This window comes from Erpetoichthys calabaricus, chromosome 15 (genome assembly GCF_900747795.2).
Source record: "Erpetoichthys calabaricus chromosome 15, fErpCal1.3, whole genome shotgun sequence".
Lineage (NCBI taxonomy): Eukaryota > Metazoa > Chordata > Cladistia > Polypteriformes > Polypteridae > Erpetoichthys > Erpetoichthys calabaricus.
Genome location: NC_041408.2, coordinates 446,705 through 474,410, shown reverse-complemented (window position 1 = coordinate 474,410; position 27,706 = coordinate 446,705). Strand labels below are relative to the sequence as shown.

The 27,706-nt window shown below is 48.3% G+C and overlaps 1 protein-coding gene across 5 annotated transcripts in view; it reads right to left on the bottom strand.

Annotated features, from left to right (window-relative positions):
• Positions 1-27,244, bottom strand: part of esrrga (estrogen-related receptor gamma a) — a 116,424-nt gene extending 89,180 nt beyond the window's left edge. Inside the window, exon 1 of one of the 5 annotated variants that reach the window (XM_051919232.1) lies at positions 27,127-27,244. Coding sequence is in view for 2 of the 5 variants with exons in the window: in XM_028820597.2 (XP_028676430.1) it covers positions 1,159-1,214 (56 nt within the window). In the remaining 3 variants the exon portion in view is untranslated. Of the gene's footprint in view, positions 1-197; positions 341-1,154; positions 1,454-27,126 lie in introns of those variants that run through there. The other 4 variants (XM_051919233.1, XM_028820597.2, XM_028820598.2 and 1 more) reach the window with 4 other exon arrangements.
• Positions 27,245-27,706: the final 462 nt, after the last annotated feature.

Genomic DNA, 27,706 nt, shown 5'->3' with positions numbered 1-27,706 from the left:
GGGGGCCGCAGATTATTCATACAAGCCATTAAAAGCAAAACCAAAAAATCGTTGAGTAGAAACGCACTTGAACCTGCGAAATGACGAAGCACAAACGAGAGCTAATGGGCAGCCATCGTCCCGAGCAATGAAAGAGTAAGCTTAGCCAGACGAGAAGCCACAGCACGCGACAAGGCTGGACCCCCAGAACCTGTCACCTGTGTGAGCCCCTGGGCGGCCCAATCCTTGGCACTCTCCACAGGCTCACTCGGGGGCGGCTCGGGGACTCTCCACTTCCGTCGCCTCACATTTCTAGGAGAATCGCATCGGGTTGAAGTGAAGGAAGCCAAGTTGGGCAGAGTCGCCTCTGGTGGAAGGACCACCTGCAGAAACGAAAAAGACCCCCTGCAACAGTTCAGCTCCTCACTCGAGGTTTTCGTGTCAAAATCAGAAGGCCGCAGACGTGCAGCAGCGTTTAGGGGTCTGACATCCTGCTGTCACGACACACACATCTGCTTCAGCTTCTCCCCAAAAAGCTCTGCAATCGTCCTCGATGCCATTTTGGACTCTGCTAACACATTTGTGATCACAAAAAGAAAAAGGGAATGAAACGAATGCTAAAGGAATGGAAGAAGCAGCCCCTCGGTCACGGACACGGTGCGGCGGGGTGCAGGCGCAGGTTCACAAATTCAAAATCAGCAACAGCACCGAGACGCCCACGACATGGAAAATCGCATCGTACTGCCAGCCAAAACTCGGGGAAGACCAACAGGAGCACCAAGAGGGCATTTGTGAAGTGAGGGGAGTGAGGCACGAAACTTTGGGCATTCGCTCTTGCACCGGAGTCGACCGGGGACACCGCCTCTGGCAGGGACGGACGGACCGCCGACGACTGCATCCCCTCGAAGAGGAAGGTGGCACGCAGCGGCTCGCAGGTGAAGTGAAGTGCCCGTCACCCATTCCTGCCCTCAGCCATCAGTCACGCAGCCCGACTGTGGCTGTCAATTCACAAAACAGAAGGAGAGATGCAGGAGAAGAGGATGAAGGAACGAATGGCCAGTCAGACCGGCACACGCACACACGCTCGCAGGCTCACACACACACACACACACACACACATACACAGTGTTACATGCACGCTATGGCTAGACACATGCTCAGAAAGGTAAAGGTACCTACTCTTCTTCGTAGTGCAGGGAAAAACACTCAGGCAGGCAAAGTTCTACCGAATCCATGTGCGCTCTGCAACCATAATTTGAGCAAACCCCCTCTATAAATCAAAGTTTTCCCTGACAGAGCAGTGCAATTAACACAAATGTTCTCCTGGTGACAAGCCTATAAGCACAGCCAGTTGGGACCAAAAGCTCTGGCACTCTTCTAATCAAGGACTTAAAGCCCCGATTGGAGCTTATTAATATGAAGTAGGGCTTTACATATGCAGTCCCTGTGGCCCAGCCACTTCCTAGATTGGTGGCTTTCTAGCCAATCATCACCAGACAGGACACTGGCTGCACCGAGTGAGGGGATCTGTGCAGGTGGAGTGGGTGGAGAGAGACAAAGAGAGAGAGAGAGAGAGCACAGGGGAGGGAGGGGGGGAGAGGGAGGGAGGGAGGGAGGGAGGGCGAGTGAGTGAGTGACTGAGAGAGAGAGAGAGAGGAGAGCAAGTGTGTGTGTGTGTGTGTGTGTGTGTGTGAGAGAGAGAGAGAGAGAGAGAGAGAGAGAGAGCGCCGGGGAACGAGTGGCAGGCCACCACCTCAGGACCTGCAGCTCTCCAACTCCAAAATCAGCCGACCCCACACTTCATGAACCCTACTTGGGCTCATTAGGATTTCATTAGTCGAGAAACTTTTAACACCGTGGGGGGCGAGGGGCAGGACGGCAACATCACAACAAATACCACAAAGAGAAAAAAAAACAACAACCTGAGCCTCCGTAGCCATCCGGCCCACCAAGAAGGGAAGCCGTCGGCGTTTCCTCCACTGCCGACAAAGACGAAGACTCCTGTCTAAACTGAGTGGCAGGAGTCAAATTCAATTAAACGTAATGAGGAGACCCCAAGCCATGGAAGCGATTAATGACCGTCACCTCACAAAACGGCGGGCCGACCTTCAGCCTCACGCCACGCCGGGCGCCAACCGCAAAGGATTCCCACTCAGCCCCCCGATGACTTCAGCACCTCACTGACAGCCAGCTTCTAAACTCTCGTGGAAATTTGGCTTTAGTTTCTCATTCCCTCACCGCATCTCACCGCATCTCACCACATCACGCAGAAATAAAATAATAAAGACCACTCAACCTGTTAGGTGGTGGCTTTCATGTCATTTTGTTATGTCACCTCTCTATTATAAAGCGCCTTTGGCACGTATCCAGCTAGGCGTCTGAGGAAGATGGAGGACAGACAGGCCAGCAGATCCCCGGGGCGGGCCAGAGCGGGCCATTCAAGCCAAGCAGCTTGTCACCGAGATTCTCCAACATAACGTCAAGTCGAGGTCAGGGGGTCCCATTCTGCTACCAAATTAGAAATGTTCTGACAGGAGCAGGCCATGCAGCCCAGCAAAGCCCACCAGTGAATTTAAGGTACTTACACATGCGGCACGTTACACTCTCCACGTGGCATAAAGCGCCTTTCACTTTTCATATACAGCAGTGCACTGCAAGGCAGTAAGGCAGATGTGAAAAAGGCTACACTGTCTCTCTGTCTGTCCGTCTGTCTGTCTCTCGGTATGTCCAGCTGTCCGTCTGTCTCTCTGTCTGTCTGTCCATCTGTCTCTCTGTCTGGCTGTCTGTTCGTCTGTCTCTCTGTCTGTCTGTCTCTCCATCTGTCTGTCTCTCAGTCTGTCTCTCTGTGTGTCTGTCCATCTGTCTCTCTGTCTGTCTGTCTCTCTGTCCGTTCATCTGTCTGTCTCTCAGTCTGTCTCTCTGTCTGTCCGTCTCTCTGTCTGTCCGTCCGTCTGTCTCTCTGTCTGTCCGTCTGTCTGTCTCTCTGTCTGTCTGTCCATCTGTCTCTCTGTCTGGCTGTCTGTTCGTCTGTCTCTCTATCTGTCTCTCTGTCTGTCTGTCCATCTGTCTGTCTCTCAGTCTGTCTCTCCATCTGTCTGTCCGTCTCTCTGTCTGTCCGTCCGTCTGTCTCTTTGTCTGTCTGTCTGTCTGTCTGTCTCTCTGTCTGTCTGTCCATCTGTCTCTCTGTCTCTCTGTCTGTTCGTCTGTCTGTCTCTCTCTCTGTCAGTCCGTATGTCTGTCTCTCTGTCTGTCTGTCTCTCCGTCTCTCTGTCTGTCTGTCTCTCAGTCTGTCCATCTGTCTCTCTGTCCATCTGTCTGTCTCTCTGTCTGTCCGTCTGTCTCTCTGTGTGTCCATCTTTCCATCTGTCTGTCAGTCTCTCTCTCTGTCCATCTGTCTGTCTGTCCGTCTGTCTGTCCGTCTGTGTCTCAAATGTACAAAGCACTTTCCTTATCCAGCTATGTAGGCATCGACCTACCATCATATAGGGCCTTTCATTTGACTGGGAGGCCACTATATGCTCCCCCACATGACAGGGGGCAGTAGCGTTCCCATGTGTCCACCTGCAGGGCATGCTGGGAATTGTAGTCCAGTTGAGCAGCCCTGCTGGGTTCCATGGTTACTGCCATTGGGAGCTGCGGGGATTAGCCATCCCTACTTGAAGGGTCTTGTGCCTGACCCGGGAGGGCGTCCTGCATGCAGTGTCCTGGCATCAGTAAAAACCCCCGGGTCCTGCATAAAAGAAACCAGTCTGCCTCGACCAGCATGTCTGGTGGGAGAGGACAAAGGGAGGAGAGGAGAGGAGGAAGACAATGGAAGAGAAGAGGATCTTCAATGGTGTTGTGGTCCACAAGAAGCATCGTGTTTTATATATATGTACAGTATATATATATACGGTATACACGTATACAATGTGTATTTTTCTTTCTTTTGCTGTCTATTATTATAAGCTCTTTCCATTCTATATTGCCTTCCACATTTTTCTATCCATTTTTCACATTGTATATCATGAGCCTCTTGCTTATGTTTCTTAATGTTCTCTATTCTATAGTGCCTTTCACGCCTCTCTTTCTACTCTTTCTCACTACGTTGTCTACATCTCCCCTGTATGCAGGTGTCTATGACATACAGCGGTGCTTCATTTCTATTTGTCATACGATGCAATGCAATTTCCCAGCCTGCTACCCAGTGCCTCTCTCTCAGTCCAGTATATAGTGCCTTTCACGCGTATAGTCCCCTTCCTGTCTGCCCACCTCTACGCCATCGCACACGCTATATAAATGACACCGCACTTTCACGGCCCACGGGCACTCAGTGACGGCAGTTCAGTGCCCACCACGGATAGAATCAACGACAGCAAATTCAGGTGACGGCCACGGCGGCTCCAGCTTCTCTGTGTTAAAACGACGGCCCGGTCAGTCATTCTTATCCTCTCCACGGGGGTCTCTGATTGTGAACCCCAAGACGTGCCCTGCTGTGCCACACTTGTCTTTTCTGAGGGACCTCCTGTATTTTTGCCCACATTTCCAGCGCCAGCCGCGTTCTTTTTTTCTCTTCTTTCCGCGAGGACTATAAAATAGAACAAACTTTGAAAGTAGGTTACTGAAATCGCTAGCAGACCCGGGGTCTCTCCGTCCCACGCTCACACGCCACTGAACATTCACGATGTTTGGATCTCATCGCCGAGACCAGAGCCCGCACCTGTGGCTGCGGTATATTCCGGGGGTCTCCATTTATAGAAGGGAGCAGAGACTGAGGGTCCAAGCCCTGAGCGAGTCACTTCACCTGCGTGAGCTCCAAGTGGAAAACAAAAGAAACAGAAGCGACTGCATCTGACAGCCAAATGATAAGAAGTAAGCCATACGTCATTCTTTAGGCACCAAAGGCGCTATATAATTAAAATGTATTATTATTATTATTATTATTATTATTATTATTATGTCACCCCACTGGTCCCGTCGCTGCTCTTTACGTGACATTCCTCTCTCTTCTCCATGGTCACCGGCCTTGGCACAAAAGAGAGAGACAACTTGACAACGTGGAGGGGTCAGCGGCCAGCAGAGCCCCGGATGGTCAACATGAGGCGTCCCGTCACACGCTGGACTTTTGGGTCAGTAAATAAATCCTGGCCAGACTTGGGGATGCCAGCGGATGTAGACGTCATCAGAAGGCCTGCCGAGGTCTTGTGGTTCACACCGTGGCCGTCGCCGACTTCTCACGCCCGCCTTGGCTTTGTGGTCCCACTTTTAGGATGAGGAGCAGGTCATGACGCTAGACGAGCGAGCGGCTCCTTCAACACGGAGCTTCAGGGCGCCATTGGCTCAGAGCAGCGCCAGCATGACGAGCGATAATGGAGCTGTCAGCCGCTTTATTTAGACAGCCGGAGCCCCCGGATAACGTGGAGGACTGAAGTATGCGGAGCCTCCGGAATGAGAGGCGGCCGTGTGCTCCAAAGTCTTCCCGCGAGGCCATGAGAAGTGACACGACGGTGACGCCTCTGAGACGCCTCTGTCTCTTCAGCACCTGGTGGAGCCTGACCCAGCGGCACCGGGTGCGAGGCAGGGACCAGTCCTGGACGGCAGACGTGCGCCTGCATAATGGCTGAATCCCTGGAGTGGAACGGGCATCTGCACCTGCAAGTCACCTGACTGGTCTGGATCTGTACCTGGGCAAGGCGCTACATGAAATGAGAGCCATGTCACTAACAGGGTAAGCAGGACGAGAGGGGGCGCCGTCACTTCTGACCTCCTGAAGTGTCCAAAGGACCCCTTGGAGGGAGAAAGACTCAGACTGGAAAGGGAAAAAGAAATCGCAGGCGACTCGAGGCCGTCTCCTGTTGAACGTTAGGATTTGAAGGGGACGGCGGGCTGGCCCTCCTGTCCTTGACCCCGAGTTTAGAATCACATCCATTCATTCCTTTTAATTAACTTAAGAACACGTGAAATAAGGGGAAGGCCTCAGCTAATTCACCAAAATCAGGGACAAAAATGAAGAATCGGCAAAGAAAAATAAAATAACGGTAGGCCTGCCTGTTGTGCGCACTCATTTACGGCAGGTGGAATGTGAATAAAGACGACCTGTTGACATCTGCCCAGGTCACTCCGCTCAGAGGGGACCATCTGGGTCACCAAAGCCGCCGTCCCGTCAGTGTTATGGTCGGACTGGGCCTGTGCGAGCCCCCCAGGCCACGGCGCCGATCCCTTTATCTAACAGTCCCAGAGATCCCGAGAAGCGCACAAGTGCACGGACCCCGACACCTGCCCGAGCTGCACTCATCCGCCGCGCTCAATCCTCCCTCAACGTGAAGCGATTGCACCGAGCGAGTCAGTCAGCCAGCCAGCCAGCCAGCGAGTCGGCCTGCGATTGAACGAGCGAGCGCGTGCGCCTGTGTGCGCGCGTGTGCGCGGGCGGGCGGGCGGAAGGCTGTTTGGCGACAAGCACAGTGGGGAGTGTGCTGTGTATGCGTACACAAGAGCACAATGTGCCTCCTCTAACGACCCCGCCGAGAGCCCGCTGCTCTCATCCTGCTCACGCCGAGATCAAAACTGACTTGTTTGTTGTCAGCTAGTTAATGCCGTAATTTTGTCTTAAGTGATCTGCTTGATGAGAGTTGTCAGACCTGCACGCCGAAGGAACCGCCGGCTGGCTCTCCGTTTGGAAATGGGATTGCAGGGGGCCCGAAGGCAAATGGCATGGGACAGGCACTATATGTGACACGGGAGGAGGTGACAGACGTCAAGCTACAAGAGGCGGAAGGCTTTCGGGAGAATCGATGTGAAAGGCGCTATATAACGGCAGGCCTCCGGCGGAAAGCTGCGACGTTCAAACCGCTAGGCAGACAGACGCCAAAGGCATAAGAAAGTGGATGTGAAAGGCGCTATATGAGAGGGATCGACAGACATGTAATGAAAAGAAAACACTCCACATAAGATACAGAAAGAAAAACGGGACTCTGCAGCAGACATTACACAAAAGGCGCTATATAACAATAGGCATAAGAAAGTGGATATGAAGGGCGCTGGCATGGCAGCGCCAAATCAAACACAAACAAGGGAAGTCAAAGGTGCTCTGCTCTAGTTATTACAACGGACATGAAAGGCGCTAGATAAGGAGGAATGACAGGTGGTTAGATGTGGGAGGCGCTATATAATACAAAGCTCCAATAGAAGAGTGCTAAATAACCAATAAGACTGATATGAAAGGCTCTTTATACGATGCCGAGATAGAAAGCCGATATGAAGAGTGCTCTCCAATAGGGATTGATAGACATTTATTAAACAATTTATATTAAAATGAAAGGCTATACAGATAGAAGTAAACGATTTGAAAGCACCTATAAACAATAAGAGAGAGAAATAAAAAGCAGATATCAAAAATTCCTTATTTGATAGAAATACAAATGAGGGGACTCAACATAATAAATAGAAATATGGACAACATACTATAGAGATAGATATGAATGCCCCTGTATAACATAATGTATGACTAGATAGCCAGTGAAAGGTGCTATATAATAAACATGGGAATTGTGGAGACAGGCATACTGTACATGAAAGGCTCGCCATGGATAAAGAGATTGGACAGACAGACAGACAGGTGAAGGGCTATGAACCATATGACTTGGACCCAAGACAGACACGAACGGCGCTATATAACGCTTGGGGCTGCACGTGCCTGCCCGGCTCGCCGCTCTCCTCTCCTCTCCTCTCCTCGCCTCGCTTGCTATTCAGCTTTGACCAACAGAGGGCGCTGACGGTTCTTCGCTGTCCGCTCCGCCGGCTCGTCTCCCGCAGTCGCAGGCTTGACGTCGCTAAACAAACGGCTTGCGCCTGCTGGACTCGGGCAGCTTCGGACGACTTCGGCTCGGCTCGGCTCGGCTCGGCTCGGCACGATCTCGCACAGACGCCAGTGGTTTTTGTTTGACGTGCCGGACACGCTAAGGCGCCCGTTTTCTGATGGATTCGCGGCTGCGCTTTTCTTTTTCATTTTCTTTGGGCTCCTCGGCCAGGCCGGTGCTTGTGTGTTTCCGCCGACTCCGGTTTTCCGTGATTTGCGCCCGTTCTTCATTTACGTGTACAGCTCATCTCACTCATTTATTTCAAACACAGCTAAACGACGGCGACATCAGCCCCTGGACCGGCGGTATGGAGCCATCAGAAGAACATTTCTGAAAGTCGGGATTACGGAGGGGCCATGCTAAGCTTTTAGACCCTCAGCTCTAAACGGGGACGGCAGTGCGCTGGTGTCCCGTCCAGGTTTGGGGGGCAAAGTCTATCCTGACAGCATCGGGTGCAAGGGCCACAGTTTTGAGACCAGGAGGACAAGCCATACAGACACGGAGAGAACGTGCAGACTTCGCGCAGACAAAGGGCCGAGTCCAGGGTTCAACGCAGGATGCAGCAGCACTCACCACTGGGCCACCCATCACAGAAGACGAGTCTGGTGAAAAGTCCCATCAGGTGACCTACAGTAAATATGAAGGATGGCAAATGAGGTGAGGGCCACCCTGCTGTATGGACAGCACCAAGGCAGCCATGGGGTATCCAGTGAGCGCTACACGGACTGCCCAGAAAGGGCAGCTCAGGGCTCGCCTGGCATCAGAGCGTGGGCCCCTATTGGCAAAGCTGACCTCTCATGTGATATTCAGTGAGTCATAAAAGTGCCAGATCTACATTGGCACAAGGAAAGACTCAACCTCAGGTGGGACGTTGGCACGGCTTATGTAGAGAAAGAGTCTGGATGCCATCAAATGACCGTCATCAAAACTCCAACTCTGTGACACATTACTAGGAAAAGCCAAAGCAGATGTTGGAAAGCCTGGTGACACAGCAGTTAGTGTCACTGCCTGCTCAGCTGGGCTAAGACAGTCAGTCATTAGTAACGCAAACCGGCTTAGTCCAGTGGAGGGTAGCAGCACTTGAACTGTCCTAGAGGGGCAGCCAGACCACCCCAGCGATTCATAAGAGACTCCCAGTAGTGGTGGTGGTGGTGGTGGGGGGGGTATAGAACAGAATGATTTTATATAGTGCCCTTCACAAAGCACATGGGGTGCCCATCTATCAGTCAGTCCATCTTGATATGATATATAGCGCCCGACAGTAAACAGAACACACAGGGGGCTGCTCTGTCAATCAGTCAGTCACATCGTGCCCTTCACAAGCTCCTGGGGCAAATCAGGGAGGCCACTCTCTCGGTCACTCCCAGTTGATTTTTACATACTGTAGGACATACCAGTGTCCATCCGTCCATTTCATATCAGGGTCCCTGGAGGACAGAGCGTAACGAGTCGAGAACAAGTCGGGAGGGGATGGCAGACTCACTCACACCACCGAGTGACCGGACATGATTGGCCTGGGATTTGGACTCGAGACTCCGGAGCGTGTCGGTGTGTACATCAGTGTGCCTGTAAAGGGGCAGGCATCCCGTCCAGGCCGGAGACTCTCCATTGGACTCAACCTTTCAAAACAACCCAGCAAAGTGTATCGTATATAGCGCCTTTCACACCATACAGTACGATGGCTGCTAAACCATCAATCTTCAAACTAAATATAGCGCCTTACATGTGATTTACACTTTCAGCACAACGGCTCTCAATGCGGGGCTCAGACAGGTGAAGTGACAGTGACACACTCAGGGTAACAAAAGAGCCCATGCCCTACTACCACGCCACTGCCATCCTGTGCCAGCTCGAGGCTGCCACCCTGAATCCCACCCGACTTGGCCTTTTCTCCTTTTTGCCCCCATGTCAGATGAGATCTTCAAAGTGGCCATCGGCCAGGCGTCAGTTGTGCTCACAGGTACCTCGGCTGAAAATCAGAGCCCAGACGAGGGGCCCGAGGGGGCACAGGACTCGCTGCGCCCATTCGTTATCTGCCAGGTAACGAGGTAGCAAGTCCATCGAAAGTAAAGCGCGAGGAGTCCATGCTGCAGCAGGAGGCTCCACGCTTCTGAGTAACGTTCTGCGCTCACAATTAATGAAGCCACACAGCCACAAACTCAGCAGGGACCAAACTCCACTCCGCTCCGCTCGCATGTTCACAGTACACTTCGGAAATGAAAGTCGGCCGCCTCGGATGATCCCCGGCGGCTCGTGCTCCTCCGTCCTGAGAGGCCACCGTTGAAGGCTGTAAAATGTCCTTTACGTGAACAGCCAGCGCCCCCCCACACCGCACCGCTACGGCCCGCCGTTCTTCAGACGATCCCCTTTCAATCTGCCGAGCTAACTGACACCGCCTGGGCCGACGGCTAATTCATGTTTAATAATTCAGCTGGAGTCGGGCCTGGGGGTCACTTTGGAGCACCGAACGCCTCGGTATTTTTATACATTTGCTCGTGTGCAGCTGCGCGTGCTTCACTTCTGCTGGGCTCTTCGATGATTTATTTCAGATGTCATCAAGTGCCCTCTGGCAGCCATGACAAAGCTCAAAGTGCTCCAGTCCAGGCAGCAGGTAACCGTTTGCTTGTTTCGTTTGGCTTCATAAGCGTACGTACGTGTGCCATTGGCCTCGGTGTGGGCACACAGCTCGCTGGCAGAGAGTCTGCGTTCGCTTCTGCTGCTGTCACTCCGCCATGCCAGTTCAGGTCAAAGTTCCACTCCGCCATTGGCACCTCGTCTGGAACAGCTGATTCGGACTTGATGGACGGTGTTAAATAGAGGGGTGGACTTACTTTTTCCACGTGGTAAATCTGCATTTGTGTTCATTTAGATGATGACAATGAATACGCCATGCCAGTTTGGTGTGCCATTTGTTCAGGTAGATCACCTTCATCAGTAGGCTTGAACTTCTACTGTTTGCTTGTTCAAATATGATGCAATGAAGTCAACAGTTTCCATGGGGTGCCTTTACTTTTTCACATGTGATATGCGTGACCCAGAGGTCACCATGCCAGTCCCTTGGTGTCCATATTTAGGGCACAGGGCATCAGCATGTCACTGTTATACAATCTTTTGAAGAGGTTTATGTGGCCTGCTGGTGTTCTGCCACAGATTGAAAATTGGCAGGCAGTGGGCAACAGAATAGGACCACAAGATGAAGTGGCGAGGGGTAAAGAACTGAAAGCCAGTGCCAAAGTCTCAAAACTACGAGACAGGAACGCCAAAGCAAGCTGTCCTTAGTCTCTGCTAAAGCATCCGTGATCTCGGACAAAGAAACATGCGCGGCACCAGCTGAAATAGCGTTACACGGAGAGACCTGTGGGACTCATTACATCGGGAGCTCCCGTTAAAAATACGACAGCATCATACCATCATACCGCTTTCAATACAGGACCATAACGTAAAATGACAAAACAAAAGGGGAACCGACTTCTACGTAACGCAAAATCCAAATTACAAAAATAAAACACCTCCAGAATAACCGTTCAAAGCATTGCTAACGTGGTAACGTCCATTAAACCAACTCTTCAACAAAGAAGCATCTCACAAACCAAATAGCAGAGTTCGATCCCCCAAAACAAATAAGTTAAAAGTTTTACCAACAAATAAAAACCAGTATAAAAAATCAAAATCATAGCAGACGTCTAAAAAGCCCCAAAGTCCCCGAGAAAGGCCCGACAGGCAGGACGATGAGGTTCATAAACCCCCCGACAGCAGCGGTGTCCAGTACTAAATCTCACAGCCAAAAATGTCACCGAGTGATAATCATAAAGCCCAAGGCCACCCACGATGTGCCACCGCCAAGGCCTCGTCCTGTTTCTCCGTCCGGCGGGGCTCCCTTTAAGGCCCCTTGAGCCGCCATTTGCTTTGCTCTGCTTGTTGCGCACATTTTAGAAAATTTTTGCCATATCGTATCCCACGTCTCTCCACTGGTCATTAAGATTCATTCTCCGAACAGAAATATTTGTTTGCTGACACACAGAAATGTTACTAATAGTATCGGATAATAAAAAATAAAAAAGCAAGAAGAGGTCTGTGAGCGTCCCCGTCGCGTGGCTCTAATGTGATTGCGGCGCCCCTGATTTTTGCTCATTACCATGTTGTAATAATAGTATGCAGACACACTTTCTAATCAAATTGCAATGGTGATTGTCCTCTTTTGCATAACAGCAGCCAGGGGCTCGTACAGTAATGACAATCCTTCAGCCTCATGCTAATTCGCAGCACCTCAAATGGCGGCTCTCGTGGCGCTAGCACAGGCGGCACGGGACCACCCAAGGGACCACCCCAGGCTCGTCGAAGCAGATTCGGACAGGTTACCAGGCAAATCCCACTTTAGTGCAGCCACCATAAGTATCGTGAAGCAGGAAAGGACATTCTTTATGGCTGTCATTGCACGTCACAGTCAGCAGTGACATAGTAACATGGCAGAGATGTTCCACTATGTTGCTTTAATTAATTGTTTCAAAGAATGAAACATGAGCGGGAAATAAAAATAAAAGCCTAACGAGCCCCCCAACATTCACTTACCCGATGGGCGTCAGTCGGCACGGACATCTAACTTAACTGCCACGGACTTTAAGATATGCGGGGACTCCGCTGTGACGCTGACCAGACTGCCGTTTATAAGCCACCCAACAGAGCCACTCTTGTATATCGTTAGATGACATCGTTATAAAGCTCCTTGCCCTGATTGCATTCTATTGGTCAATAACAATGCATTTCCTTATTCTGGTCACCTGTTGATAACAAATAAGTTGTGAGATTCAAGGTAAGGCAGTTCTGCTCCTTCACGATGGCACCAGAGAGTGGCAGCAGGGTGGTGAGCGCATCCTGGGGACACGTAAACCTAGCAGCCCAGAGGGCGATGGTCAGGGATGCCATCCGTGTCACATGTCGATGTGCAGAGTGACAGGACTCAGGACACATGACAGTAACGACCCTATCATTGTCTTAAAATCATTTGTACAATCAACAAATCAAAGAAAGAAGAAACAAAATAAAAGCCCCCAAAAGATTAAATGAAACGAGCACAACTGGAAAGTGATCAAAAGAGTCAAGCCGAGAATAAATCGAGATGCCAGGGGGGACGTCTCCTGCTGGCACACTTGGCCACACCCACTGCCCACCAAAGTGCCACAGTCATAAAAGAAAAAGAGGAAAAGCAAAATACGGCATGAGACATCAGCTCAGGGGGCTGCAGAGCCCAATTAAGCCCACCAGGCGGCCTCACAGACTTTGGATGAACCCTTGAGTGTCCAGCCATCACATGCATGAATACGATGACAAATGATAAGATGACAGTGACAGAGCGGCAGCCATCACGTACTGAAGGCCCAGAGAAGCCCCTCTGCTTCAGCACACAGATGTGTCCTCTATCCGCCATCGCACGCCGGTGAAGCAGGCTGGCAGCTTCTTCCTTCGGCCCTCAAATATTTGTCTGCTGATCTTGAATTGCTGAAGGGTCTCGTGTTCGGCGCAAGTGAAGACCCTTTCACTTCTGGAGGTGGCACAGCTGCTGAATTGTGGGCCCTACAATTTCTTCCTGTACTTGCAGTGGATAAACGTTAGGAATGGCTCCTACCCCACGGCGGGCACATGTGGGGCACATCTGTCTGGACACGGGATTGTGGACCAGCCCCAGCTTAACCCCCCATGTTTAGGTGGCCTGCTGTTTTGTACCCCACTTTATTATTTCACTTTATTTAAGTGGCTGAACTGTGGGAAGTTGTTCAAGCTTCTGCACCCGTTAAGACTACAATCCCTTCGATGTGCGTGTACCGTACGAGCAGATCTCCTCCCGCATGAACCTATGCTCCTCAGTCTGAAGGTTGGCCTGCTGGCATTAAGCTGCCTACGTAACGGCATATTCAGCTACACTCTCGCCTCTTGCATGGACCGCTGATGGCCCGTAAACGACTTTCACGCGTTAGCAATATGCAGCTGGCTCGACGCCGAGATGAATGTCCTTCAGTGAGGTAGCAGTGGAAGTTTCTCCCTCCATGGGAAGCGAATACCACTGACAGAATGTGGCATCAAACATTTCGTTTTTGAACTTCTTCTCCACAGAGGAGTGTCGCTCTCAATGCTTGCAGCTTTTAACGTACGGGTGCAGCTTGAGCTGCCCGTTGTTTTAGTAGACGCAAACCCCGCGCTATCCAACATCTGACTTGAAGACTTTAGAGGGCGGACCAAGCGGAGAAGGACGGCCACTGAGCTCCACATATCAGACAAGCGGTCTTTACTGGCAGAAGGACCAATGGAGCCATCGCCGTGGTACAGCCTGTCAATCAGCGACCCTCAAACATTGGCAAGTTATCTTAGACCACAGCTTTCAAGATGGCTTTGGTGTCTTCTGCTTCTGCACTCATATCCATTTTGCTTCCCCACACAGGGTAGCGTTTTGTCAAAGTCCTATTAATGCTGCTCGGGTTATTCAGAGTTTTGTGCCAGCTTTCTTTACGATGATATATTTTAAGGAGTTTGGAATGCTTGGTCTCTGAAGAGTCAGCACCCACCTACACTACGTCTTGTTTCATGCCAAGTGGCCATGTTTTATAATGCAATGGCAGACTCTGCGGTAACTGATACCAGGGAATGGAGGTTAAAAACGCCTTATCAACCCGATAAACGTGTTAATAACGTAAATGAGCGCACCTGGAGGCTGTCCTGCGGTCATCTGTGCTGATGGCACGTTGGTGTGTACCCGCTGTATTTACTTTGAAGGGAAGCCCAGACTACAATCAAAAAGTGAAACGTGCGTCACGCTAATGGAGGTTGCCACACTTTGTGTTTTGCCCGGTCCAGAAGATTTCTGCTTAATTGTTTAATTAATGCTTTAATGAGGCTTATTTACTGAGCTGCCACACTGGCAAAGCAGGTATTGTAATGTTGTGTTATCCAACATTGCGATACTTCATCGCCATGGTCTGAGACCACAGCCACGCCACGAGTAGAAATCGAGAAGTCAGCATGCAGAATGATGCAAACATCTGGCTGCCACATTCACATTCTGCTCAAATCCCCGTTTGCTTTGCTCCACCGACTTATTTTTTCAAAGCGTCCATCTTATTGGTTAGGTCCCTCTTGAAAGAGATTTGATCCTGAAGGTCTCCCAAGGTGCAGTCCATCAAGAGAACTCAAAACCACTTAGTCCAGCGCAGTGTAAAGAAAACGAAACATTGCGTCACCGATGTATCAGTTCATTCATGTCTGTCACTCTCGTCATCCCGATCAGGTCAACATGAAGTTGGCAGCAGTTAAAGTAGAATTAAAGTAGAATTAGAATACGAATTGGAATATGAATCCGAATACAAATACAAATTACAATACGAATAAGACTTAGAATATGAATACGAATTGGAATACAAATACGAATTAGAATATAAATATGAATACAAATTACAATATGAATATGAATACGAAAACGAATTAGAATATGAATATGAATACGAATTACAATACGAATAAGAATTAGAATTAGAAGACGAATTAGAATACGAATACGAATTAGAATCTAAATATGAATATGAATATGAATTAGAATATGAATATGAATACGAATTAGAATATGAATATGAATACGAATTACAATACAAATAAGAATTAGAATACGAATAAGAATTAGAATACAAATATGAATATGAATATGAATTAAAATACAAATACGAATTAGAATACGAATATGAATTAGAATATAAATATGAATACGAATTAGAATATAAATATGAATATGAATATGAATTAGAATATGAATACGAATTGGAATACAAATACGAATATGAATACGAATTAGAATATGAATATGAATACGAATTACAGTATGAATAAAAATTAGAATTAGAAGACGAATAAGAATTAGAATATGAATACGAATAAGAATTAGAATAAGAATATGAATATGAATATGAATTAGAATATGAATTAGAATATGAATTAGAATTAAAATACGAATAAGAATTAGAATTATAATACGAATAATAATTAGAATACAAATATGAATACAAATTAGGATACAAATTAGAATTAGAATATGAATTAGAATACAACTTAGGATGTGGATACGGATACAAATTATAATACATATACGAATACAAATTCCAAACTGGATGCGCGCTCACTGCTTGCCAGCTAATGCTAAGTCAGCCACTCCAGGTGTTTGATGGCCGGGGTCCTCAGAACAGTTGAAGTCACCGTTCCTATTCAAGGAATCTGATTCCATCTTACCAGACTTTAGTGGACCTTTCGCCGCCTTGTCTGATGCTTAATAAATCATTCACACTTCCCCATATCTGCATGTTCTCGTGAATTGTCTCGACTTGAGCTCCTTGGCTTTCAGTCCCTCGGTCACAAATTGTCAATTTGTTTACATTGCCGGCATTTGTTAGAATGATCTCCATTCTCTTTTTCCTTATTTATTTATTTATTTATTTATTTATTTATTTATTTATTTATTACTTTACTCCAATGTTTCTCTGTCTGCTGCCATTGCTCGTCTGTGCCTCCTGCGCCCCTCTTTTGTTTTCTGTTTCTGGTAGTTGGTAGACCACCAGAAGTTTGTGCGGTCAGACAATGGGACGGGTGTGTTTGCCACTTGTGTCGTGTACCTGTCTGTCGACGGTGCAGCCAACCAGGTGTCGTCCTCGTTGCCCCAAAGCGGATTAGTAAAATGGATGCTGGTACCCATTGCAGGCTAGGGCCGACCCAGGGGTCTACTTTGATGCTAAGCTGTGCCGTCCCGTCACTTACGGGACAGAAGGGTGATTGTTACAAATACAAGGCGGCGTAAATCGGCTCTTTGATTCCAAACATGTAGAAAACGACGAGGCTCGTTTAAACGAGTGCCTTTCAAAAGTAAAGAGGAGTAAAAACCGATTCCTCTTGATCCTGCCGCGAACGAGCAGTAAAACACGCTAAAGAGCCTGTCGAAAAAGCCTGTTTAGGGCTTTGCTTTTCATTAAACAAGTGGATTTCAGCGCATCCCATGGAAGGACGCAAACCTTTAATTGCCTTTTTCTTAGCCCAAACAAAACGCAGGGAAGAAATCAATTTGGCTCAGGTTTCCTCACATCTTCATATCGCTTCTTCAGTGGACGTGACGGGAGCAGAATTTCAATGAGCTGGAAGCGGCCCCTGGGATCCCGGGGTGAGTTTGCTCCTTCTGGTCACGGCCCATAATTGTGGAGGAGCCCACCGCTGCCACCCGATGACATGGTTTACAAAAATAGACGAACAAGCCATTTGATGGAGGAACAAAAGTCTTCAAATGACTGGCATTGTTGTGCTGGGGCCAAAGTGCAGCTTTGCACGATTCTTCTATTCATCAACAAAAAAAGAGAAAGAAAGAAAGAAAAGGCAGGAGTCGACTCGGAATTAAAGCCGGCTGCACGTGCTCTGGAATTTCAAGCGATTCATTTGAATATATCCCAGTTCCTCCTGTATCAACCCGTCTTCAAGCCAAGATTAATAAATGATTACCATTCCTCCGAGAGAACACTTTGTCTGCTCACTCTGAAAGAGCGAAAACAACCCTCGTCGAGAAAAATAATCAGGTTGTTTATTCACAAGTAAAATCCCATTTCCAGTTTGTTTTAGGATACAATGGGATAAAGGAGACGGCGTGCTGTAATGGGATAGCCCTAATCCCCGTGGCACTCGAGGTGACACCACCAGAGCCATCCTTTCATTTCTCAGCGATGTCCCGCCTGCCCCCTGCTAATTTAGGCTCTCGTAGCCCCTGAACTTCACAAGACCGCCTGGGGATTTGCTCCTGACAGCCCACTCTAGTTAGGAAGACCCCTACGTGACCCTTGCTCGCGCATTTCTCCACTTGTCTTTCCCGTTGCTCGTTTTCAGCCATTAACTTGCTGACACGAGCCCATCCAGGCCTCCCGAATTCTGAGGGTCTGAGGCCTTGTGGTCGTACCGTACGTGACAAGACCTGGAGAAGACCTCGGCTCTGGTGGCCTTCCACTTACAGAACTCCGTCCTCTCTGTGGTTTGACAATGGGGTCACAATGGCCCTGGGCCTCCAAAGGCTCAGCTCGACTGTCCCGATGTCCCATGTAGAATCCCCTCACACCACAACACCCCACCCAGATCACCCTCTGGGACAGGCAACCCTGTACGCACAGGAGACCGACCTTCACTCCACCGAGCACAATGTCGAAGCCCACCTTACACCTCAGTGCTTGTCTGTGCTGCCGCCATTCACTTTGCTTTGATAGCGGGCTGTTGGCTCTGCCCAACACTGACGTCCCCTTTGAATTTACTGATTGACCGGCACCTTACAGGTTTCTGGTGTCTCGATTGCCCCCCATGTCTAACCTTCATGTGTTAATCAACGTGCCACACCTGGGCACTCCCTGGCACCATCGCAAGTGACCAGAACTACCATCTTCCTCACTTGAAAAACCTCGCAGCTTATTTGTCATTTGTCTTATATGCCTGTCTGCCTTCTGTTACCGGCCAATAACACGCCAACACTCTACTGGTCATCGTGTCCCCTTCTTTCCCCTCAGGCCCAGGAATACAATAAACTTTAAAATGATTCATTTGAAACTGGCAGTATTTTTGAAAATGTCATTTATGACCTGTGGATTATGAAGGTGCAGGATGGATGGGATACCAAAGCCCAAAATGGCCGGAGCCCACTGGGGAATCCTCCTTCATCTCAGGTGCGTTTTCTACTTGAGGGGCTTGTGGCAGGAGCCCCAGCTAAGCAGACCAATTTATACAAAGGCACAAGGAGGGCACCCGCATTCAAAAGGAAAAATTCAAAATTTAACAAAAAGTAAAGACTAAAAAATATGAAAAAAAATAAACTGCAAACAGAAAATCCGGAGTGCCATCGAGAGCACAGGCTGATAAAGGCACCTGTGTCCCAGTGCCACTGAAGGGGCAGCACTTCATCACTCCCTGAATTGTGGCCACTTGCACCAATAGAATTGGTCCAAAGCACATTTAGGTGCAGCACCACACTCATAACGTCCTCACCGTAACTTCTGGTGTCACAGGCCCGACTCACCGTGGATTATTGGTCTGCTCAGACCTCCATGGAGGCAAAGCAATGTCTTTGTGCTTCTGTCCCTACAGAGAACTTCAATACTCTGAGTAGATAGCCGCAGGAACTCACGTTTACCAAAATCAAGTGGAAATTGAATTGAATTTGACCGGGTCCACACGCATATGTTAATGGACACCAAACACCATTAAAGGGCCTGCGCTTTGTATTTTGGTGTGAACACTCGCTGCTGCCACAAGCCGGACGAATGAAACAAAAGGCAGAAAGGAGGCCATCTGGGATTTGATGTGACAACTTAGAATAGCAGGCTAATTTGTACAGGACACTTTCAATTTAGTGGGCGACGTAAAAGAATACTGGAAAAGTGGAGACTACAACACACATTTTAGAGAGATCTGTAAGGCACTATATGACAGACAGACAGACAGACAGACAGACAGACAGACAGACAGACAGACAGATAGATAGATAGATAGATAGATAGATAGATAGATAGATAGATAGATAGATAGATAGATAGATAGATAGATAGATAGATGTGAAAGGCACTATATAATAGATAGATAGATAGATAGATAGATAGATAGATAGATAGATAGATAGATAGATAGATAGATAGATAGATAGATAGATAGATAGATAGATAGATAGATGTGAAAGGCACTATATAACAGATAGATAGATAGATAGATAGATAGATAGATAGATAGATAGATAGATAGATAGATAGATAGATAGATAGATAGATAGATAGATAGATAGATAGATAGATAGATAGATAGATAGATAGATAGATAGATAGATAGATAGATATCAGAAGAAACAGCAGTGCACCTCTAAATGTCACATTAATTCATTTAGCTAACAAAAAGGCCTCCACTCGTCGCTTTTTCTTTCAAACTCTCTGGCTTCTTATTTTTCTTTGTTGTGTCTCATGAGAAACTCCCACCAAGAATGAGTGGGCACAGGGTGGCAATGAGGGGGCAGTAAGAAGAATTAGAGTGGATGGGCCTGGCCAAAGCCACCTGGGAGAAACACCTACACTAGGGGTAGGAAGGTCACTTCTTTATATGGCAGTGTGGGTGCCACTCATAGAGAGCAGTATGCCCTGTAGTTGTTCAGGGTGTCCTGGCAGTGCATTAACCAGGGGGTACCACTACTAAAGAGAGCAGCACTGGGTGCTCTATGGGGAGGGTGCCATCTTGTGCCATGCTACATGGAGCAGGTGAATCTATGGATGGTAAGGGTGCCTGTCTTTTTAAACGGAGATATCTGGGGCAACCAGAGGGAACTGGCAGGTCACAAATGTTTGGGTCCTAAACATTTCCCCAGGCTGGGGTATAAAGCAGCCTCTGGCACGTCACTTGGATAACTTGTCAGGAGTCAGGAGGAGAGCTGGGGAGAGGGTCCACTGTGCCAGGGTGGGAATGTGGCCAGAGGAGGGAGAGAGCAGAATGACATTCTTGTTATTTTTGTTCTAGACGGAGTGTGTGAATGTGGCCGTGGTGGAGCTGGGGTCCCCTGTGCAGTCTGCTCAGGCTGTTTGATGTTGGACTCCGTGCTGGCTGTAGTAAGAAAAGAGAACAAAAGAAAAAGAAATGGATGGACAGAAACTGGAGGAGGCACAGAGAAAATGGTCTCTTCTGAAAGCAGCGTGGGGTCCTGCACCGTCACCATTCTCACACTGATTCATGGAGCAGACAGGGTGCAGCTCAGTCTCGGATGGACTCTGACGATTCCACTGCAAGAGCAAAATGTTTTCTGCCACGTAAGTGAAAAATCAGCTGGGGAACGTAATGCGATTTCGAAGGCGGCCGCGTGTGCCACTATTAAAGCCCAGCAGCCCAGTCCCTCCTGCATGATGTCTGCTGGTTGTTTGACTCCCGGCTTGGTGTCGACTCGGCTCATCTGGGCAGACAGGCCGATCCGGCGCCTCTAACCTCCGTGGACAACGGGCCATTTCATAACCAGCACTGCAAAGCTCCAATTATGTCTTCCCACTCGAAACTAATATTAGTTTTTATTGTGCCAGATAACAAATATTCACTCACCTAAATTAGAAATGTGGAGTAATTATACCAGGCACCCTCCTACGGGTTATTCATAGACTCGCCTGTTGTAAAAGAGCTTTCTTTATATAAATAGGTTACTTCAGAGTGTGACTTTAATTATGTTGATTTCAAACAGAACATGAATACGGTATTCCAGGGGGATTAAGTGTCTACAAGCTCATTGTTAACGGAGCACAAATGTATGCCAGTGTGGAGCGACTGCCAAAGCTGGCGCTTCAATTTATTCACATACAGTACTACACTGGCTGAATCATCCCACTAATAATAAAGATTGCAAAAAGAAAAAGAGAGAAAGAAAGAAAGAAAACATCGACACGTAAAAAGATGTTGTCGGATTTCAAGGACGCAGACATGAACTTTTACCTTTTCACCTCACAAGAGAGTGGCCATCACACACGCAGCGCCGGTCTGTCCGGACACAGCTAACTGGGGGGCTCCTCGGAAAGCCTTGGCAGGTCACTTGAGCGGCTGTGACGCTCAGCGATTAAGTGACATTCACAACCCAAAAATCTCGTCCTTCTCCTGGATGGTGGCGTTGAGGGCACCGAAGAGGTTTATCTCGACTTTAGTGAAAACGAAGAGTCGTCGCGTGGACACGGCCATGGATGCTGTCGGGTTATCGTCTAATTAATTATCAGACCACAAGAGAGCTGGCACTACGGCGACATATTCAATGGCATTACTGGGGTGGGACGCTGCTAAGGGTCCAGGCTGTCGAGGTCCAGAAGTGACTCAAATATGCAAATGTCCGCCTCAGTCGTATTTACTCAGACGTTCTTATTCTTATCTAATTTCATTTACTTTCCTTTCTTTCAAGTATTTCTTTGCCATCCCATAAAGCACTTTGAGCTCCAGTGCCTCCTGCGTATGAACATGTGCTCTGGAGGGGAATGGCGTTGCTGCTGCTGTGCTCTACCTGCGCTTGGGCACTTTATATAGTGCCTTCATAACTGGGCAGCACCGCTGAAACTCACGTGCTTCAAACAGACGCTCCAGAGACGTAGCACACAACCGAAGGGATGACAGTTGACGGGAATGACAAACGGAGACTCGAGAAAGAGCAAGGCGGACACCGTAAAAGGCACAGCATAGATGACACACAGCCAGAAACGCGCCTGGCTTGTTGTCTGTGCGTCTCTCTGGTCCTGGAGGCCGTGGTTTACTACAATGGACACCCACAGGTTTGACTCGAACACAAATGACACTCCAGTTAAATGTTCTCCGGACACAAACTGCTGGTAAGGGGTGGGAAAAAAACGAAACAAATGAAACTTTCCACTCGATATCCTCACTATCCCAAATCTAGGCACAGTGTATAAAATGCTAAGGGTCACCTGACCGTCACGCAAAACCTCACAAACTGCTGGGCCTTGAACCTTGACCTTGGTCTCCATCGAGATCTATGCTGTGATACTTGTAATGCGACCCAAGAACCGGCCATGTGGGCGGCTTTGACCATGAAATTGAGTTTCAGGTTCTTCTCATAGCAAGTGGTGGCGTGACTACATGCTGTGGTGACAGGAAGTGTGGCACTGGTGACAGATAAAGGACAGTGGCAAGCTCTGCTGACAAAGAGGCACATTGCATGAGACGACGGAGTGTATTCCAAGTGCAACAGGAAGTCATACATGACCAAAGAATGTAAGTCCTTCACTTGATATGGCCAAGCAGTGACATCGAATGGCAGTGAAGGACATTGTAGTGAACTAATGGGGGGTATATTTCATAAAATGTGGTCATCAAGTACTGGAGGTCCAAGTCTTCCTAGTTATTCAAAAGGCGTCATCAACAGCTTTCTCTTGGTTAACCTAAAAATGTGTGAAGAAACGAGGCAAATGCGTCAAATGACCCGGACGCATCTCCGATTCGGTATCACAGTTTCGTCTTTCTTCTTCCCTGCTCTGGAAACAAATGGATCAGTTCACTTGTGGGTCTGAAAAGATTTCATGTCCATTCAATCCGCTGCTCATTTTTTGCCACGGAAAAAGTAAATTGTGGTTTAAAGAGACGTTCAGAGAGCAGTTGAGTTCCTTTTCCATGATGTTTCTGGGCAGCCATTTTGTTTTGAGCATGCACTGTAGTCATGCCGGGTGACAAAGGCACACTACTGTCTACATCCAGGTTTTTGGATTTGGAAACAAGTCATTATGGAGCATTTATGGAGTACTTGTGTTCGGCTCACATCTGATCTTTTGGGCAGCGAGTTTTGGCCAACATCTGCTGTTGGTTCTTTGGGTTTTGTTTTCATTCCTCTTTGTTTCCTTTCACGTTCATCGCCTGTCACTTGCCAAGTGTGAGAAGTTTTGCCTTTTTGCTCATTCCAGGCGATTGTAGGCAACCCTGGATGAGGTGCTCTGACACTGAATACTCGATGGACGCGATGCCAGGGGTCTGTCCTCACGCAGATGCCTCTGAAGTTTTGTAACGTGACCCTGTGAACAGGAAGTGCGTCTTGTAAAAATGAGTGGGATTTGATCATTTTTCTTAAATTATTTATGAATTTCATGGCTCTTGATGTTAAAAAGCTGATGGACTCCACACAGCACTGGTCCCGGCTCACACCAGGTGGTGCCTGAATAGGCTTGGGCCCCCGGTGGCCATTTCGAAAATGGAGCAATGAATGAACATGGCTCATGAAATCACGGGATTTGCTCTCTTGTGGTCCTCCTGATGACTCCCCTTCTTTTAGGTTCATCTCTTGATACCATTTTTGAAGCACGAGGCCATGTCTCCTCCTCTGTTTTCAAAGACAGATATCTAGCCACTCTTTTCAGTCACTCCTGGTCCTGGGATTCCCACTGCAGCCCCACAATCCGTGCTAATCGGTTAAACACTCGTGCTCTTCTCTTTGGGTTCCTGCTCCCAGTTGATGAATCTCCATTTTCTCACAGATACCATCCATCTTCTCAGTGGAGTTGTGTTTTTTGGTGAAAGGCTTTTCAATGACCGAGAAAGATGAAGCCTTCATTTTCAAGTCTTATCTTTCGCTGCTCCCTTTGATTTATTAGGCTCCTTCCCCAGAGCGGGTGGCTCCTCTGACAGGACCAGGCACTGGTTTGCTTTCTGAAGGAATGTGGTCTGACACTCTCAAAGGCGCTTCTGCATCTACCCTTGGTTTAGATGGCAGCTCGGTGTGACCTCCGAGACTCAAGTGACTGACAAGTGACTCCTGTCTGATGAACACGACTGGCTCGACCGCTCCTCAGGTCTCCAGAGCTCTTCTGAGACTGGCCTGGTCACTTCCCAGACACCTGACGAGGGCTCACTCAGCAGCTTTTGGACAAGGGATGCCTGTGAAGCTCTGCCCGTTTAATCTCAGCATTCCTCTCAAATTGAGTCATCGTGATATGGACCCTGTGATCGATTATGGAGCTACCAATCAGTGTCACAGCCCTGTATGTGAGACCTCACCGGGATAGCAGGTCCTTGTCAGCAGAGACCTCGTCCTCCCATCTTGACCATGGTGTGATCTGCAGCAAGTCGCTCCAGGGGGCGCTGAAGACCACAATCAAGTGCTACAACACAAGCAGCAGGGATGCCAACCCTCGAGCCCAGCTTGCCAATTATTTAATGTCCATAAAATGAGTGAAGTACGTCTGAATCTGCCGTTTACCCACAAATGGCGTGCTTGAGATGTTATGACAGCAGCTCTCTTTACTTTGCTTTTACTTCTTCACTTGGTCCAGGCACTCAGGAGTGTAAGAAGCCTAACAGACAAGCCGACTCCGTTCACTGGGTGACTTGTGGCTCTCAGATTGTGGTGTCCCCAGGCCTGACTGCGTACAGAAAGCTACAAATAAAAGTGAAAACGCCGAGCTAATTCAGTGATCCAGCTCAAAGTGCCCCGCAGGACTGTGGCTGTGGAAGCCATTAAACCGTTTCTGACATTTTCCATTCTGTCTCTGCTCCTTTGTATGCACTGCTTGGCATCTACAGGGGGTCTAAAGGAGGAGATGAGGGGCAGCGATTGGTCTCCATCCAGAAAAGCTTGGCACAGCAACCACCTGTAAAAGGGGAAAGGAAAAGCCATCCGGCATGGCAGAACATGAAGAACACTGCAGAGCAACTCTTTATAAACGACCTCGGCACACAGTCCATCACAAGGCTCCTCGTGACACACTCACTCCATCAGAGCACCAAAACCAGGGTGATTTATAGGCCAAGGAGGGAGCCATCTGCCCAATTTAATCTTGCTGATAGGGCCGAGCTGGACTCTGCAAGATGGAGATAGGCTCGGTGATAAACTGCTAATATGCGCGCCCGGACTCGACCTGGGCACAGGCCATCACCCTTGGCAGCCAAAGAGCTGCACAGATGCAGCCCAGGGGAGGCCGAGGCCCAGATTCCCGCTTTCAGATCTTTCTGATTAAGATGTTTTAATTGTATGACTGGCGGCGGCAAAAACAGATTGGTGAGGCCTTTCGATGAGGTTGTCATTAAATGAAGACGCGCAGAGAAACCGCCCTGCTGGGTGCTTCTTTTTGGGACAGAGTGACATTTAATTGGACTTTCTGCTTCTAAGACAGGGTGAGCTGTTCAAGGTACAAAAGTGGAGTTGGCGTCGGGCCTGCATCTCAAAAGGTTAAGAAGGTTACTTCCACAATGAAAAGGAAAAAAGACCCCGTTACAGTAAAGCCTTCATCTGACCTGAACAAATGGATGACTGTGCTCCAGAGGCCAGCTACCGGCATTCATTCAGGACTTTATCATCTCTCAGGTTTACAGTCCACCACAACTCCACCATTTCAGTCTTTCCATCCACTTTCCAGGACTTCAAACCTCTGCCTCCTACAAGGCTCCTGACGAACACACTTACCTTCTCCACAGCTCCTTCCATTCCTGGCACACGAAAAACTCTCAATGATGACGCCTCTGCAGTGATGAGGTGGGCTTCTGTAACGAAGTACTCAGACTGAGGAGTTTCTTCGTCGATAAAGGAGATCCCTCTCATGTTGAGGACAAGGCCCTCAATCAAGACTGAAGTAGACCTCATAACACCCACTCTAAGAGGAATCCCAATAATGAAAGCCACATCTCGCTGGTCCTCCCATTCCACCATAACACCCCATCTCTGCCACAGGTCATCAAAGACAATCTCTCCATTTTGCAGAAAGGGCCTTCCACAGGAGCCCCTCAGCCCAACCCTTCCTTGATCTCCTTCTGTTGACCACCTAACCTACCCAGCTCACCTCACTGAGGAGAACCACAGTCCTCAGCAGGTACCTCGAGCCGTCACAGGGGCCTCCAGGCACACCAGATGAAGGCTGTACAGCTGAAACCTTGTGGCTTTTACCTTCTTCTCTTTTCGGTGTGGAAATAACCTTTAACCTCTTTTTTCCAAGATATAAAAATGTCAGGATAGAGAACTTTAAGAAGCCAGCTTTATATTATATCAACGGTTTAACAACATATGCAAGAGGCACAGTACAGCTGAAATGACACAAGACGCCTGACGCTTGACTTACTGGACATAACAAAATGCTTTTACCACAGCATTTAGTGTAACAAGTAGACGGCAAGGTCCGTGTCTGAGTATTGATACTTGCTGATTGTGGCACCATGATGGTCTGACACGTCCTCTGTGCATGTGATGAGAGATAGATAGATAGATAGATAGATAGATAGATAGATAGATAGATAGATAGATAGATAGATAGATAGATAGATAGATAGATAGATAGATAGATAGATAGATAGATAGATAGATAGATAGATAGATAGATAGATAGCGTAGTTGGCAGGATCAGACAGACAGACAGACAGACAGAGGGCGTAGTTGGCAGGATCATATAGACAGGTAGAACTTTATCTGTCCCCAGGCTTTTTACAGAAGTGGAGGACATAAGAGTATATGTGGGTCTACATAACAAAGAATAAAGGAGCAGGAATTAAAGCATTTCAAGTTTAGTACAAGACCCTCCAAAACCCTTCCACGTGACCCTGAAGCAGAACAAACCGGTCTGGAGAATGGATGGGCCAAGACTGCAAAGTGTGTCACATTCCCTTTCAAGTCTCAGTGACAGACATAACAGTTAAACCCTAACGCATGTCGAGTTGCGGTCTCCACAAGCGGGACACAAACTGGACGCAAATGTAACACGACCCTTTAAAACTTGTGGCTCAAGGCTGACAAAGGTTTCTGACTGTGACACTTTAAAGTGACCCTCGCCCTCCTTACCTGATATCAAGGCTGATTAGCGGCGAGGTGGGCGTGCGTCCTCACAGACGACACAGTAGCTCTTCTGAAACATTCGGGACAACAACGCTGAGTTGTCTGCATCTAAGAGAAGCAAGAAAAAGGAAAAGCAGAAAACAATTAAACAAGAACATAGACATCACTGCCATTTTAGGAGGGCAAGTACAGAGGACTAGATGGCTTTGGGGGAACCTCCTTCTAGGCAGAAGAGGCTGAGACAAGGATGACAATGGAGATCGGCCTCTCCAAAGGTTTATTTTGGTTTTGTAAACCCACGCACAAATGCAATGTATAACTGAACTGCAGGAGGCGCTCTTTAAATCATTCAAGACCAACGTGATGTACTGTCGAAAGACTCAGGACGTCCAAAGACAGTTGACTAGCCTGCAGTGCCAGTGTGGGCTGTTTGAACGAGTGGACGGCGTGAGAAAGAAGCCCTGGAATCATTTCATGAATCCCAAATATTCTGTTATTAGTCAGGATAAAAGGAATAAAGCATGTGGTGTGATTACTCAAAACGAAGGGAATGCGTGGTCTACACACAGGAAAACCTCAGCCCCCT